Source organism: Hypanus sabinus, chromosome 8 (genome assembly GCF_030144855.1).
Source record: "Hypanus sabinus isolate sHypSab1 chromosome 8, sHypSab1.hap1, whole genome shotgun sequence".
Lineage (NCBI taxonomy): Eukaryota > Metazoa > Chordata > Chondrichthyes > Myliobatiformes > Dasyatidae > Hypanus > Hypanus sabinus.
Window position 1 is genome coordinate 159377748 of NC_082713.1, and position 18155 is coordinate 159395902.

An 18155-nucleotide genomic window follows, 5' to 3' on the forward strand; every position below is an offset into this window, starting at 1 on the left:
CCACAAGAAAATGAATCTTAGGATTGTATATGGTGACATACATACACTTCAATAATAAATTAACTTTGAAATTTAAACTCATGCAGAAGTACCTGGCACATCATGTTGAAATGGGCACATCATGGAAAGTCCTTTTCAAATTTAATTTGTGCAAAAAATGAATGCTGTGTTCTCATAGTTTTTGCTTAATTATCTGTTCATCTCGGTGTTCATTATCTGCAGGCTATCCCGATCCAAAATTGCCCAAAATAGCAACAAAGAGAAGGAGCGAGCTGTAACATGCCAATCATATATTAACCGAACCGCTAAAATTTCACCTACATTGGTATCAATTCTCCCAGATTCTATAATTTAGTTACACAGTAGCAGCTCTTTACAGTAGCCAATTAACCTTCCTATTCACGTCTTTGGAATGTGGGGAAAACCCAAATTAAATGGAGGGTGTGCAAACTCCACACGGGTACTGCTGGACGTCAAGATCAAAGTCAGGTTGCTGGAAGTCACTGTAAGGCAGCAACTCTATCAATAGTTACTTGCATCATGCTATCGTAAACATTTCACCTAAATCATTAAACTTGAGTGGAGTGGGGGATAGTTGCGGTGTTTAAAAGAAATACTGACCGTTTTATAGAAGAGCTCCTTCGATTTCGTTTTGTTTGATGGAAGTAAGCTGCAGACAGCTGTAAACTTAGCTCCTTCATGGGCACTAGCCTCCATAGTATCCAGGACATCTTCAAGAAGCGATGCCTCAAAAAGGCGGCCTCTATTATTAAGGACTCCCATCACCCAGCACATGCCCTCTCCTCTTTCCCTTCTCAGGAAGGAGGTACAGGAGCCTGAATCCAGAGCTCTTTCCCCTTTGCAACCTAATTTCTGAATGGACATTGAACCCATAAGTGCTACCTCACTTTTTAATTTTTATTTTTGCATTACATAATTAATTTAACTATTATATACATATAATCACTGTAATTCACAGTTTTTCTCTGTTAGGTACTGCATTGTACTGCTGCCTGCCACAAAAAGACAACAAATTTCATGACAGATGCTGGTGATATTAAACCTGATTCTGATAATCTAATACTGAAATTTGTTGTGGTATTTTAAAACTTTGCAAAGAACGTTGACATCCTTTATAATTCGGCCTTGCTTAAAGATTTTATAAAATCTATATTTTACGTATCGCAAACTGATTCTTCCTATCTTTCACTTCTAGCTGATTTATGGTACTTGCTGACCACAACCTCAGTGAATCGTGGTTGCTTCAGGATTGGCATGATTTTTGTCTTGATGTCAATCAGATGACAAATACTTCCATACAAAACGCAACACGTGGACACTATGAAAATATTGCAGGACTCATTTTGGAGAAAAACTTTCAGAACCACCACCTATCAAGCACAAGTATAAAAGGAATTTTGTGTTCAACAGATGAGCGAGAAGAAAGGGTGTCATGCCCAATCAAACAGCCGGCACAATCCCCGACAGTAGTCGTAATGTATCAGTCCTTGGTTTTATGCTGATCCCTGTCACTCTTTTGGTTGCAATTGGCATTGCAATTGTAGTGGTAAATTTTCAAGATTTTCTAAACTATATTATTTCTGCAGCAATTGATAGATGTTTTGATTTGCACTTTTAATATCTGTGTATTTCTTTCTGCCAGGTAAGGTATATTCGAAAGCGACACAGGTAAGGATATTTTTGATGGAGAATTTAGAAAATTGCTGGCTTGTAAGTGATTGATTAGAAAAAAAAAGAAGTGACTTATTTGGCACTATGCATGGCCGAATTTATTTTTGGGTTGGAGTGAATGTTCTTAACCTGAAAGCAATGTTTTCAAAATGTTATGTGCTTTATCATGTGGAAGATCAAATTCTCCTGAAATAACTTTTTGTAAAATTCCACAAATGGAAATGCTCTAGGATGCTGAAGTTGGAAACACGTTTTGTTTTGATCTTGCTTATGCCCTGCTGGCTTTCATACTTATTCATAGATCTTTTCATTGAGCTTGTAGAAGGTGAGAAGGATGGAAGCTTTAAATAAATCAGTGTGTTGCAGGGAGCCTGTGATTACCACATGTAGGGAGTAGAGGGAGTCAAGAGCCTAGTGCAGTGCTGACAGCAGCTCCTGCCTGCACTTCCTTCCTGCAGGATATGAGGAACTCTGATTTCCTGATGAAAAGTGCAGTTGATTTATCAAAGACCAAGTTACTGCTTCTTTTAAATGTAAAACCTTTGGAAAATTTTTGATAGCGTTCAGTTTAAATTTAAATGGAAGAGCAGTGATTATTAGGGGATTCTAAGTAAAATAGCACTGAGCAAATCAAATAATATTTTTCTTTAAGTAAGGTGTTTAATTAAAGGGTAAGCTAATTTTTAATCTTCCAATCTATATTTTCATATATTTACTTTGTTATGGCTTTTTTAAGGCACGTTTTCATGTTCCTGTCTAATAATTCTATGACCATGATTTCCCTATGAATGAAATAGGAAATATCTCATCAGCAATTGGAGACATATGAGTCATTACATTGCACAAAGGAGAAGGCACGGCCTGCAATATTCATTTAGGATGTGGAGCATCCTGTTATTAACCAAACTGTTTATACAACTGTCAAAAGATGTGAAACAGCCTACTATCTCAAACCAATTTAAATGTTTGAGGCCTTTTTAGGTCTATATTTAGCTCTATAGCCAAGGAATACTGTAGTGGTCTTGAAAAGTTTACTGCTAACTAAGTTAATTTACTAAATAGTTCAACTTATAAAATTTGACTAGCTTTGTATGAGTTTTATTATATGAATCTAGCTGAAAGTCAGTTTCTGAGGTAAAAATTTGCAGTTTTATCTTAACTCTTTCTTATTTTCTGTCCTCTTTTCCCTATTGTTTCCATGCATTTTTATTCCCAGCTGTTAAGGCAGGACAAATTTCATGATATATTCCATGACTGCAGTCAGTGCAGCAGATGTTTGGAAGCTGTGCTTCTAAAGGAAAATTCTACTAATTGGTGTATCTACTGAAAATATATATTAAAAAACCAGTGAGGTCAACTGTTCTGACAAAACGGGTCCTACTGTTCATAATGTAGGCTGTAAAATGAAAATTCTGAGGTATCAAAATTTTAGAAATTCAAAAATAAGTGGAAAATGTATTTAGTGTACTGAAACCAGCATTCCTGTAACCATGTATTATTTGTTAAGTTTAGTATTTGTTAAAAGTATCCATTGAACTCAAACTTTTGGTTACTGAAGTCAGTTGTTTTTAAGAGTATGCATACGGTTATAGGTTGAGCTATTGTACTTGCGATTAACTGAGATGCAAATGATGATGGCCCCAAAGTAACATAAAGTCTGACTTCTTTGTGCTATAAATTCTATCAACACATGTCTGCTGGGTGTTTATGCTCCACAAGAGTGTCTTTTCACTTTAATTATTCCTTTCTATCCTGCTGCAGATCCCTTGTATTCTCCTCTCCCACATGATGCTACCCACTTAAAATAGGTTCTATATTTTCACTACAGTTTTAAGAACAGAAACCTTCCTAATATTTTTACATTTTATCTGTTAGAAAAATTTCTCTACTTTCACTTCACTAACTCTCATTTATGGTCTTATGGGCTTTTTAAGAACCTGTTTTGGGGTCTTTTCGTCTTTTCCAGTGTACAGAGCTCCAGCTTGATTAACCTGTCCTTTTAATTCTAACTACTCCTTTGTGGTAACACCCTTTATAAATTTCTGTCGTATTTTATAAGCTTTTTTTGTGACATAGAGACACAGTACTCTTAAGGGTAAGCCATTCTGCTCTTAGTACTCCATCTCCTCATGTCCTATCAAGGGTGAGGAAGCATCTTGTCTGAAGGTTTATGAAAGTCTGAGAGTGCCAGGTCAACTGCAATGCACCAGCCTGCAATTTCTTGGAGATTCTTTAATTCTTGAAACCCTCTTTATCCAGTTTTCTTAAAATATCTATTTATTTTTATATTATTATAATGTTTTATCCATTATGCATGGCATGTAGTGAAGTATGCTTCAGTGATGCAATTGTATGAGATTAATTGAGGATGTATAGTGTACCATCATTTGAATTGTGGTGATCTCGACCTTGTATTTGATTTGCAGTTAAAGAAGGAAAGTAAGAGATTTGATGTTTCAGTAGAGGACAAATTTCTCCATGAAACACAGTGTTGAAGTATTTAATTAGAAACCAAATATGCAGTTTTTTAATTCCATACTCTTTGATAGCGTAGTGGAATCTTGACAATTGATTTCTATTTTGAGGTTTACTACAAAACTGGTGAAGAAATACTGCCTTAAACGTACATTCACAATTCACAGTGCAAAAAATACACTGAACGCTAAATATTAAACGTAGATGTGCAGACAATTGTTCCAGTTCGGCTACAGCTATGAATTTATGGCTGAAAGTGGAAAGGAAATGCAAACCTTTCAAAAAATCACACAATTGTTTCTAATCAATTCCCATGGCATGTTTATATTCCAGAGCCACTGGAAGGCTTCCCTGGTGGCAGAGCTGATTTGAGTGGTACCATATTGACAAGAAGGCAGTTAATTCCTCGTGCAGACATGGCTAATGTTAGTTATGGTAGGCATACAGTATTCTTGCCATTGTCAGTTAGGGAAGAAAATTTAACATTGTTAATATCTAACAGTGATCCTCTTTCAGAAATGTATCTTATTAAATCTCACCTTCTTGACTCCTTTGTAGAAGTGACAATCCATAAAGATACTGCTTAAGTGCAAGACATTTAGAACTTCCAAAAGATATTTGATTAGATTGCACTTGCAAAGCTACCAGATGAGGCTAAAACTACAAGCAAACATGATAATTCTTATGTTGTTTATTTTTGGGGACACTAAAGATTCTATTTATGGATGACATGAATCAGATGTTCCATGAAAGTTGGCCAAGTTTGCAACCAAATAAAGCTAACTCAAGTCAATATACAGTATATACAGTGGTATGCAAAAGTCTGGGCACCCCGGTCAAAATTTCTGTTACTGTGAATAGTTAAATGAGTAGAAGATGAACTGATCTCCAAAAGTCATAAGTTGAAACATTCTTTTCAACATCTTAAGCAAAACTAGTGTACTATTTTTGTTTTGTACAATTTTAGAGTGGAAAAAAAGGAAAGGAGCACCAAGCAAAAGTTTGGACACCCCAAGAGATTTGAGCACTCAGATAACTTTTACCAAGGTCTCGGACCTTAATTAGCTTGTTAGGGCTATGGCTTGTCACAGTCATCATTAGGAAAGGCAAGGTGATGCAAATTTCAAAGCTTTATAAATACCCTGACTGTTCAAACCTTGTCCCAACAACCAGCAGCCATGGGCTCCTCTAAGCAGCTGCCTAGCACTCTGAAAATTAAAATAAGTGATGCCCACAAAGCAGGAGAAGGCTATCAGAAGACAGAAGAGTGTTTTCAGGTAGCTGTTTCCTCAGTTTGTAATGTAATTAAGAAATGGCGGTTAACAGGAACGGCTGAGGTCTGGAAGATCAAGAAAACTTTAAGTGAGAACTGCTTGTAGGATTGCTAGAAAGGCAAAAAACCTCCATCTGACTGACCTCCAAAAGACCTTCAGGAAGATTTAGCAGACTCTGGAGTGGTGGTGCACAGTTCTACTGTGCAGCAACACCTACACAAATATGACCTTCATGGAACAGTCATCAGAAGAAAACCTTTTGTGCATCCTCACCACAAAATTCAGCATCAGAAGTCTGCAGAGGAACAAAGAAAGTCTGCAAAACAAGCCTGATGCATTTTGGAAACAAGTCCCGTAGACTGATGAAGTTAAAATAGAACTTTTTGGTCGCAATGGGCAAAGGTATGTTTGGAGGAAAAAAGGTGCAGAATTTCATGAAAAGAACACGTCTCCAATTGTTAAGCACGGGGGTGGATCGATCATGCTTTGGGCTTGTGTTGCAGCCAGTGGCACAGGGAATATTTCACTGGTAGAGGGAAGAATGAATTCAATTAAATACCAGCAAATTCTGGAAGCAAACATCACAGTGTCTATAAAAAAGCTGAAGGTGAAAAGTGGATGGCTTCTACAACAGGATAATGATCCTAAACACACCTCAAAATCCACATTGGACTACCTCAAGATGCTCAAGCTGAAGGTTTTGCCATGGCCCTCACAGTCCCCTGACCTAAACATCATCAAAAATCTGTGGATAAACCTCAAAAGAGCAGTGCATGCAAGACAGCCCAAGAATCTCACAAAACTAGAAGCCTTTTGCAAGGAAGAATGGGCGAAAATCCCCCAAACAAGAATGGAAAGACTATTAGCTGGCTACAGAAAGTGCTTACAAGCTGTGATACTTGCCAAAGGGGTGTTACTAAGTACTGACCATGCAGGGTGCCCAAACTTTTGCTTTGGACCCTTTTCCTTTTTTGTTAGGTATTTTGTAACTGTAAAAGATGGAAATAAAAAAAAGTAATCTTGCTTAAAATATTAAAGAAATGTGTCATTTTTAACTTTATGCCTTTTGGAAATCAGGTAATCTTTTACTCGCTTAACTATTCACAGTAACAGAAATTTTGACCAGGGCCTCCCAAACTTTTGCATGCCACTGTGCATGCATATTGTCAAACGAGACATTTCTCTGAACCAGAGTGTAAAACACAATAGTACACACAACACACATATAACAAACATAATTTATGAAAGTAAGGATAAAATCTCCATATGAATTACTCATAAATAAGGTAAAGTGCATAAATTAAATATCGTAAGGTACAGAACAGGTTTACAGAAAAAGATATGTAAAAAGGGCCCTAAGGATTATTGGGGACCCGAGTCACCCCAACCACAAACTGTTCCAGCTGCCACCATCTGGGAAGTGGTACCACAGTCTAAAAGCCAGGACCAGCAGGCTCTGGGACAGCTTCTTCCACCAGGCCATCAGACTGATTAATTCACGCTGTTACAATTGTATTTCTATGCCATATTTACTGTTGTTTTACGTACTATTTATTACTATAAATTGCACATTGCACATTTAGACGGAGGCATAACATGAAGATTTTTACTCTGCATGTATGTGAAGGATGGAAGTAATAAAGTCAATTCAATTCAATTCATTCAATAATCAGTGACACTTCAAATGTGATGTGGCAGGGAGTTCATAAGCCTAATGGCCTGAGGGAAGAAACTGTTTTGTATCCTGAGCATTCTTGTTTTTACACATCATAGTCTCCAACCTGATGGTAGAAAATCAAAGGGAATACTGGATGGATGGATGGATGGGTGGGATCCTCGATAATACAAAGGGCCCTGTGTACTCAGCACTTCTGACAATCGTCCCCGATGGATGGAACGGAGATCCCCCATGATCCTCTCAGCCGTTCTCACAGTTCTTTGTAGGGTCTTCTGGTCTGATGCTCGGCTCCCCCCCTATCAGATGGAGGTGCAGCTTTAATCAAAGAGGGTGAGAATTTACAAATTGAGTTGGACAAAATGCAAGGTGGGTTATTTTGAAGAAAGATTATATGCATTAGACATTTAGACAGAAACGTAAAGTAACGATTTTTACTCCTCGTGTATGTGAAGGATGTAAAAAATAAAGTCAATTCAATTCAATATATATATTTTGTATGTAAGAAAAGTGGGCATTTTCCATCTAAATAATTGAAAAGTTAAGGACGGATTTGAACCTCAACTACAATTTTAATTATCTCAAAATTTCCAACCCATGTAAAAGCCAATGGAGTTTAAACTCAATGCTAGGAGCACTTAGGCCAACTTTTCAAATCAAGGCCCTATTAACAGAACTGGTAAGGTGATTTTTTTAAAAAAGCATATTTAATGCCACAGAAAGGGTGAAGAACAATTAATACTTTAGAAACAGAATTGAAACAGACTTAATAATCAAGCAGTGCAATAAACTACAGAGAAGACGTTAACAAGTAGTTGGGTGCCCTGATCAGACTGCACATAGTAGATAATTTGCATTTCTGTTTATCAAAGGAGAAAATATTGAAGCACTTGGATCTGACCATTGAAGCGAATCTTGGTAAGATTGAAGTTCCTTGCCTAACCAGGCAAGACCTATGATGTAATATAAAGAAAATGGCGGTAAATCTAGGTGCAATTTTAACTTAATCTGAGATTACAATTCAGAAATGCAGGTTCAATCTATCACAAAATCACCTAACAATGATGCTAAACAGCTCTTCACACTTCGATCATTGTTTATAATTAAACTTGTGTGGAAATAATAATCTGAAATCTTTTTGGAAACAATGAAATGAAGAATGAAAGGTTGGTAGGGTGCTTGGATGAATGAATTAAAACTATTTAAATGGCTGTCCTCATCTCCCAGTATCATCTGATAAGGGGTCTGACAAGTGTGATAAGCTTTTTAAAAAAAATCTTCCTTGACATTCTTGGTCATCTACAGAAAGATCACTTCTCTCATGAAGTTTTTGTTCTTCAACACAATGCCTACTTGTTGAGAAATATGAAATATTTATTTCACTGTTTATCTGACAAAACTTTATACGGTATCCAATTTCTCCCTTAGCCACTGTGCCTGCTATGCACATTCTTAATGGCAGAAAGGAGAATGTAGATGATGTTCTCTTCCTACACAGGCACTGAAGTCAATTGTGGAAGAATATGGGCAGTCAATGAGACCCTTTACCAGTTACAGTTTAACTTTGAATCCTTTCTGATAGTCTGTCAAACCTCTTGAAGCAAAGGTTTCTTTGGAGTATCAGTGGGTGACTGATTACAGTTTATGGATACCATTGGATAATTTTAGAATTAATTGATCTACCTTTTATATTATTTTCTTCATTAAAGACTCAAATATCCTAATCCTCACACTCGTTCTCTATTTCAGTTGGTGCTTTCACATGTTCCAGCACCATTCCAGTTTTCATTCATTAATATTAAAAGCTGAGAAAGTTAAAAATTAACTTTAGTATTTCAGTGTTATTGCTCCTTTTGTGACTTATTGTATCTTTTGAGGGTCACAATTCTGTAAAGCTGCCATCTGGCATGTAATTTCACCGTGTAGAAAAATCTGCAGGATATCACTAACACTTTCAGGAAGCCTAAATTTATTTTTAGCCAATACATGAAAGGTTACATGCAATGTGACTTTTCTATATTACAATTCTTGGCACTTTGTTTTCTTGCTGGCTGTTTCTTACTGTGAACTTTTCACCACTATCAACTATTTATGGAGCCTTTGATATTGTAATCAGTCAACTTTCCTTTGTAAAAAATGTGAAACTCTAGTAGAATCCCAAGGTTGACATCTTCAATTTTTAAGCATACTCTCTTGCACTTGAGATCTTCATCTTTTCAAAATTGCTTCATGCTAACTTCATTAATATATTTACAAAGTAACAGAAGAACATCCCAAGGTATTTCATAGAGATATAAGGAAGTTTGAAGAATCTTGGGACAATATTTTACATGCTCAGTTTGCACTGACTATCCCGAGCTTCCAATTGCTGCCCACTTCAACTCCTCTTGCCACTCCTTCACTGACCTGTCCATCCTTGGCTTTCTCTACTACCAGGGTGAAGCCCGCTACAGGAGGAGTAATATCTTATATTTCACGTTGGGTAGTCTACAGCCTGATGGTGTGAATATTGAGATTTCCAGTTTCAAATAAACAGTAATCACCATTTTCATTTTTCACCTTCTTCCCCAACCCTCACCTTATTCCCCTACTCCACACTAGTACATCTTATCCTCCGGTGCTCGCATTTTTGTCCCCCAGCTCTCCTTCACCCATCTTTATCGTCTTCCACTTCCTGACTTCATCCATTCACTTTGCACCCCAACCCATCCCATTCCACCCCTAAACTGGTTCCAAATGTCGTTAGCCTCTCAGTTCTCATCTCGTTATCCTAATCTTGCTCTGGCAGTGCTGTGAGTTCTTGCTGTTCCCCCTCCAGCAGCTGTTTCCCATGTCTATTCTACCTTCCCCCCACCCACCTTGCTCCTTCTGTTGTGTATTTTTTTCTTTTTCCTCTCTTGCATTCTCTGCCTCCATTTCCTGCTACAGTCTTCACACTCCACCACAACTCTTCTCCCCTAGCCTGCCACTTTGCACTCCTCAGTTTAACAATCATCTCAAGATCCTTTCTCACCACCCTCGGCCCCCACCCTTCTCTCTGTGCTGGCCAACACATCTTTCACCTAATGCCAGTTTTGACCTGAAAAGCTGACGATATGTTTCCTCCCACCAATGCTGCTCACCCCTCTGAGTTGTTTCAGCAGACCCTTTGTTCAGTCTGAGGTAGCTGGGTGAGGTTGAAATGTTCTCCAAGTCCCACGCCTCATCTAGTGGTGCCACCGATTGACGAAGAAAACAGATGTCTGATCTCTCATCTGGCAGACAACACACCAATTGTGCTATATCATCTTGGTATGGCAGCAATAAATTGGCCTTGAACTTGTGCTGGAATGAAGTACGACTTAGGCTTGGAGGCAATGGCAATATTTTCCCAAACAAGAGAAAATCTGCAGTTGCTGTAAATCAAAGCAGCACACACAAAATACTGGAGGAACTCCGCAGGCCAGGCAGCATCTATGGAAAAAGAATACAGTTGACGTTCCAGGCTGAGACCCTTCGTTGGGAATGAAGAAAAAAAGATGAGGGGTTGGAGTTAGAAGGTTGGGGAGGGGAGTAAGTAACACAAGGTGATAGATGAAACTAGGAGGGGGGGCTGAGGGGTGAAGTAAAGAGCTGGGAAGTTGATGGGTGAAAGAGATGCAGGGCTGGAGAAGGGAGAATCTGATAGGAGAGGATAGGAAGCCATGGAGGAAAGGGGGAGGACCACCAGAGGGAGGTGATGGGCAGGTAAGGTGATACGGTGAGAGAGGGAAAAGGGAATGGGGAATGATGAATGGCCATTACCAGAAGTTCAAGAAATCAATGTTGATGCCATCAGATTGGATGTAACCCACTCCAATCTGAGTGTGGCCTCATCGTGACAGTAGTGGAGGCCATGGACTGACGTGTCAGAATATGAATGAGAAGTGGAATTAAAAATGGTTGGCAACTGGGAGGTCCTGCTTTTTCTGGCCAGTGCATGGCGAAGTAGTCTCCCAATCTACCTTGGCCAATACTACCAATATACAGAAAGCCACACTGGGAGCATCGGATACAGTAGATGACCCCAAAAGACTCACAGGTGAAGTTAAAAGGCAAACACGAGGAAATCTGCAGATGCTGGAAATTCAAGCAACACACACAAAATGCTGGTGGAACACAGCAGGCCAGGCAGCATCAACAGGGAGAAGCAATGTTGATGTTTCGGGCCGAGACCCTTTGTCAGGATTGAAACGTCTCGGCCCGAAGGGTCGACATTCTCCCTGTAGATGCTGCCTGGCCTGCTGTGTTCCACAGCATTTTTTGTGTGTCACAGGTGAAGTGTTTCCTCAACTGGAAAGACTGGGGCCCTGAATGGTAGTGAGGGAGGAGGTGTAGGGGCAGGCTTAGCACTTGTTCCTCTTGCAAGGAAAAAGGCCAGGAGTGAGATCATTAGGGAGGGATGAACGGACAAGGGAGTCATGTATGTTTTCCCCTTGTATTTTGTGTAACCAAGCCAACATTTATACTTGGTGTCCTGAAATTAACAAGTGGGTAGTATGAGTTCATTTTCTGTGTCTGACTTGTCCAGTAACTCCCACTGGTTATCACATGTGGATGTGAGGCAAGATCTTTCTCCATTTATTTGATTTCACTCAATGGTTAGCAGAGTGGCAGAGAAGGCACAAGGAGCCAAATGGTCTATCCCAACATTTCAAGTTCTTCTGTAATCAAATTACTCATTGACATCAATTTAGCACATGCATCAAAATATCTCACTTGTGTTGCTACTGTATTATCTTCAGGTTAGTGAAAGGAAAGAAAACTGTGAGTCGTTTTGGGCCCCTTATCTTAGCAAGGACGTGCTAAAACTGGAGCCAGTTCAAAGGAGGTTCATCAAAGTGATTCACGTGAAGAGCGTTTGATGGCTCTGGGCCTGTATTCACTCAAATTCAGAAGATTGAGGGGTGACCTTACTGAAACCCATCAAATAGTGAAAGACCTTGACAGAGTGGATGTGGAGAGGGTGTTTCCTATAGTGAGAGAGTCTAAGACCAGAGGACACATCCTCAGGATAGAGCTATGTCCTTTTAGAATGGAGATGAGGAGGAATTTCTTTAGCCAGAGAGTGGTGAACCTGTGGAATTTATTGCCACAGGCCTCTGTGGAGGCCAAGTCTTTATGTATATTTAAGGCAGAGGGTGATACATTCTCGATTGGTCAGGGCATGAAGGGTTGGGGAGGGAGAGGCAGGAGATTAGGGCTGAGAGGAAAATTGGATCAGCCATGATAATATGGAAGAGCAGACTCCATGGGCCAAATAGCCTAATTCTGCTCGTCTGAAAGGAACAAGTTAGAACAAAGAATGAAAGAAAAAGATAGGGTTTGGGGCGTATTGGAATTAAATTTTAAAAACTATATTGAGCATTTTAAGATAGAGCAATAAGAAGTCAGGTACTGTACCTAAAGACTACTCCTTGGGATCAATAATATTTTTTATGTGGGCCTTTCATCAAGATTTAGACTAATAACTTTGGGTTATGGCCTCTCTTCCTGCCCTGCACAAGTGTATTGCTTAATTGTTTAATGGAGAACTTGCAGTGATGTACAGATTGAAGGGAAATGGGGAAGAATTTATTATTCAGAAGTTTTATGAAAGAAGTAGAGACATACATTATTAATATCGTGGATGAACATGCATTTTGTATTTGTAGACACCAAACATTCTTCTTACATGAAAGGAGCTTAACCTATTTTGAAATGCTCTCAGATCTGGAAGGATAATTGATTGATTATCAAATTTATTACTTAATAGTATTTTCTCCTCCTTCGCCCAGTTTTCAAAGCAGACAAGAATAAATTATGAATGAAGGCTTTTGTCTACGTGCCCATCCATGAATCATGCTAAGCTTGTGAAACAAAATCATGAATTTGATTATCAACTTACTGTTGAAGTTAGAAGTACATAGGAAGCCATGCTTGATGCAAACGGGCCAGCACGGTAGCGTAATGGTTAGTGCAATGCTCCACAGTACCAGCAACCGGGATTCGATTCCCATAGCTACCTGTAAGCTGTTTGTGTGTTCTCCCTGTGACTGGGTGTGTTTCTGCTGGGTGCTCTGGTTTCCTCCCACTGTGCAAAGAGTACTGGTTGGTAGGTTAATTGATCATTGTATATTGTCTCTTGATTAGGCTAGAATTAAACTGGGGGATTGCTGGGCAGCATAGCGCGACAGACTGGAAGGGCCTACTCCGCATTTTATGTCAATAAGTAAAATGTAATTGAATATTAAGCCAAACTGCAGAAAGAGAAAGAATACTAATTCCTATCTGATTAAAGAATCTTTTTAGGAACCTGAACTTGTTACAGCTCTAATAGGCTCACGTTAATACTTCATAATCAGCGTGATTTATCAGAAAAGTCATGAGCTCTTTCTTATTTGAAGATGTTTTAGAGATTTCTTTAATATTTTGCCCCAGTAAAACTAGTGTATTGTATTTGCAGACTAATGCATTATTTTATGATTATTTCTCCTTTGCAATTGCATGGACTGACAATAATAAAGTGACTGTAACCTGTGCAAGAAGGACAGTTCAGTTAGATCTTATAACTGGAAACTGAATGAAAAGCGTCTAGGTTTGGCATATTGGAGTGTTGCTGTTCTGCCAATGCAGTTCTACATGTGAAGTGAAGGAAGCAATACTGGCAGCACAATCCTTTGATCCCATTCCAATATTTTTTAGCCACAATACTGTCACTTTCAAAATACTTCCAGTTGGAGTGGATCTGATAACTGGGCAAACAGGAGAATGGTCAATCAGCAACACCGCCACTCCAGAACAAAGAAAATCTGCAGATGCTTGGAAATCCAAGTGTGTGTGTGTGTGTGTGTGTGTCTCTCTCTCTCTCTCTCTCTCTCTCTCTCTCTCACTCACACAATACTGGAGGAACTCAGCAGGTCAGGCAGCATCTGTGGAAATGAATGAACTGTTGAAGTTTCGGGCTGAGACCCTTCTTCAGGACTAGGCCACTTTGACCTCACTCATCATGCTGTTGTAGACAGTTTACCTTTAAAGAAAAAGCCAACTAATTTTTAACCTGTGCAACTACCATGGTGTTAAAGGTCTAGATGGGCTAGAATTTATTCAGTACCTTCAGGAACATTTCCTCAGACAGTACCAAGGAGGGCCCTGCTAGGGAACGGGTGAAGATTGACCTACTCCTGGGAAATAAGGAAGAGCAAGTAACTGAATTCAGTTTTAAGATAGTTCTGGAAAGGGACAGAACTAGTTTACAGGTTTGATTTCTAAATTGGGGCAGGGCTAATTTTGTGATAGTATTAGAGAGGGGCTTGTACAGGTTGCATGAGCGAGATTGTTTTTAGGCAAAAGGAACTCTGGCAGGTGGGAGGTTTTTAAATGACATAGCAAGACTTAAAGCACTACATGTCAAAGTCAAAGGCAAATATCCTGGGAGTTGGAAACCTGGATGTCAAGTGATATTGTAACTTTGGTCAAGAAAAGGAGGCAGCTTGAGTCAAATACAGGAAGCTGGGATCAAGCAGTGGAGATATATAGAGGATGTACTTGGGCATGAGATGGCTTTGGCATAAAACAATTGAGGAAAATTTTTACAGGCCTTGTAATCGATGATGTGCCAACCTTTTAACCTACTCCAAGATGAATCTAATCCTTTCTTCCTGTATAGCTTTCCATTTTTCTTTCATCCATGTACATGTAAAATGTCTGGTGCTTTCCTTGATCCTACTTGCCTTCTGATGGCCATTTCTAGCCCTCTTAAGTCCCTTCATAAGCTCCTACTCGGCTATCTCATAACTCTCAAGAGCCCTATCTGATCATTGCTTCCTGAACCTTAAATATGCTTCCTTCTTATTCTTGACTAGGTGTTCCACAACTCCTGTCAACCATTGTTACTTCACCCTACCATCTTTTCCCTGCCTCTATGGGAGAACCCCATGCAAGTACTCCTTCCATCTCAGTGCCAGTGTTTAACGTTCAATTCCTGCCGCTGTCTGTAAGGAGTTTGTACATTCTCCCAGCGATAACATGGTTTCCAAAGGTGTGCAGATTACGGTTAGTAAGTAGTGGGAATGCTATGTTGGTGGCAAAAGCATGGCAATGCATGTGGGCTGTCCCTAGCACATTCTTGGGCTACGTTGGTCATTGATGCAAAAGATGCATTCCACTGTATACTTGAATGTATATGTGACAAGTAGAGCTAATTATTTTTAAAATAATCTCCACATTTCTACTGTGTATTTCCCTCAGTACACCTGTTCCCAAGATCTTCCCTAACAGCGTCATAGTGTATCCTCCCCCAATTAAATACTTTTGAATACCATCTGCTCCTATTTCTGTCCAAGGCTATGGTAAAGGTCAGGGAGTTATGGTCACTGTCTTTGAAATGCTCACCCACCAACAGATATGTCACCTGTCCAGGTTCATTGTCTAGAACTAGATTCAGTTTGGCCATTCCTCTAGTTGACCTGTCAACATACTGTGTCATGAATCCTCCCTGGACACAGCTAACAAAAAGAGAATCCTGAGAGATGACCTTTGTCTGGTTAGGGAGAGTGAGGAGATGATAGAAAGGAGCCATAGGCAAGTAGTTACACTGGGGCCTCGGGAGACAGTTAAATGTGTAACAGTCAGGAGAGGGAAGGGCAAGAGTCAGATACTAGAGAGTACCCCTATGGCTGTCCCCTTTAACAGTAAGTACTCCTGTTTGAGTACTGTAGGGGGACGGCCGACCTGGGGGAAGCAACAGTGGCCACTCTTCTGGCACAGAGACTGGCCCTGTGGCTCAGAAGAGTAGAGAAAGGAAGAAGGCAGCAGCAATATGGGACAAGCGATTCTGTGGATGCAGGAAAGAAACACAGATGGTAATTTGCCTCACAGGTGCCAGGGTCCGGGATGTTTCTGATCGTGTCCACGATATCCTGAAGTGGGAAGGTGAACAGCCAAAGGTCATAGTACATATTGGTACCAACAACATAGGCAGGAAAAGGGAGGAGGTCCTGAAAACAGATTACAGAGAGTTAGGAAGGAAGTTGAGAAGCAGGACCTCAAAGGTAGTAATCTCAAGATTATTGCCTGTGCCACGCGACAGTGAGTATAGGAATAGAGTGAGGTGGTGGATAAATGTGTGGCTAAGGGATTGGAGCAGGGGGCAGGGATTCAGATTTCTGGATCATTGGGACTTCTTTTGGGGCAAGCGTGACCTGTACAAAAAAGACACGTTGCACTTGAATCTGAGGGTGACCAATATCCTGGCAGGGATGTTTGCTAAGACTATTGGGGAGAGTTTAAACTAGAATGGCTGAGGGGTGAGAAATGAACTGGAGGAAGGGGTGGTTGGCTCACAAACAGGGAAAGCTTGGAGTCAGTTCGAGAGGGAGGATAGGCAGGTGATAGAGAAGGGATGTGCTCAGATCGATGGTTTGAGATGTGTCTAATGCAAGAAGCATCATGAACAAAGCGGATGAGCTTAGAGTGTGGTTCGGTAGTTGAACTGTGATGTTGTGGCCAGGGTTTAGGAGCAGGAATGGCTATTTCGAGTGCCAGGCTTTAGATGTTTCAGAAAGGACAGGGAGGGAGGCAAAAGAAGTGGGGGCGTGGCATTATTGATCAGAGATAGTGTCACGACTGCAGAAAAGGAGGAAGTCAAGAAGGGATTGTCTGCTGAGTCTCTGGGTGGAAATTACAAGAAGGGGTCAATAACTCTACTGGATGTTTTTATAGACCACCTAGTAGTAACAGGGACATCAAGGAGCAGATTGGGAGACAGATTCTGTAAAGGTGTAATAATGACAGGGTTGTCATGGTGGGAGATTTTAATTCCCCAAGTATTGATTGGATCTCCCTAGAGCAAGGGGTTTTGATGGGGTGGAGTTTGTTAGGCGTGTCCAGGAAGGTTTCCTGACACAATATGTAGATGAGTCTACAAGAGTAGAGGCTATACTTGATCTGGTATTGGGAAATGAACCCGGTCAGGTGTCAGGTCTCTCAGTGGGAGAGCATTTTGGAGATAGTGATCACAATTCTATCTCCTTTGCCATAGCATTGGAGAGGGATAGGAACAGACAAGTTAGGAAAGCGCTTAATTGGAGTAAGGGGAAATATGAAGCTATCAGGCAGGAACTTTGCTTCAGTATTCACTGCAGAAAAGAATCTTGGTGATTGCACAGATGACTTGCAGTGGATTGAAAAGCTTGAGCATATAGACATTAAGAAAGAGGATGTGCTAGAGGTTTTGGAAAGCATCAGTTGGATAAGTCTCCAGGACTGGCTGAGGTGTACCACAGGCTTCTGTGGGAGGTGAGGGCAGAGATTGCTGAGCCTCTGGCGATGATCTTTGCATCATCAGTGGGGACAGGAGAGGTTCCAGAGGATTGGAGGGTTGCGAATGTTGTTCCCTTATTCAAGAAAGGGAGTAGAGATAGCCCAGGAAATTACAGACCAGTGAGTCTTACTCCAGTGGTTGGTAAGTTGATGGAAAAGATCCTGAGAGGCAGGATTTATGAACATTTGGAGAGGCATATTATGATTAGGAATAGTCAGCGTGGCTTTGTGAAGGGCAGGTCCTGCCTTACAAGCCTGATTGAATTTTTTTGAGGATGTGAATGAACAAATTGATTAAGGTAGAGTAGTGGATGTAGTGTATATAGATTTCAGCAAGGCATTTGATAAGGTACCCCATTAAAGGCTTATTGAGAAAGTAAGGAGGCATGGGATCCAAAGGGACCTTGCTTTGTGGATCTGGAATTGGCTTGCCCTCAGAAGGCAAAGAGTGGTTGAAGATGGATCATATTCTGCATGAAGGTTGGTGATCAGTGGTGTTTCTCGGGGATCTGTTCTGGGACCCCTACTCTTCATGATTTTTATAAATGACCTGGATGAGGAAGTGGAGGGATGGGTTAGTAAATTTGCTGATGACACGAAGATTGGAGGTGTTGTGGATTGTGTGTAGGGCTGTCAGAGGTTACGGTGGGACATGGATAGGATACAAAACTGGGCTAAGAAGTGGCAGATGGAGTTCAACCCAGATAAATGTGAGGTTG

General features: G+C 40.2%; 1 protein-coding gene across 5 annotated transcripts in view; it reads left to right on the top strand.

The window, feature by feature from the left end:
- LOC132398653 (small integral membrane protein 29-like) overlaps positions 1-18155 on the top strand; it is a 116685-nt gene that overhangs the window by 70053 nt on the left and 28477 nt on the right. For all 5 annotated transcript variants that reach the window (XR_009513737.1, XR_009513735.1, XR_009513736.1 and 2 more), the window contains 2 exons: positions 1217-1567; positions 1664-1689. Coding sequence is in view for 1 of the 5 variants with exons in the window: in XM_059978373.1 (XP_059834356.1) it covers positions 1454-1567; positions 1664-1689 (140 nt within the window). In the remaining 4 variants the exon portion in view is untranslated. The remainder of the gene's footprint in view (positions 1-1216; positions 1568-1663; positions 1690-18155) is intronic.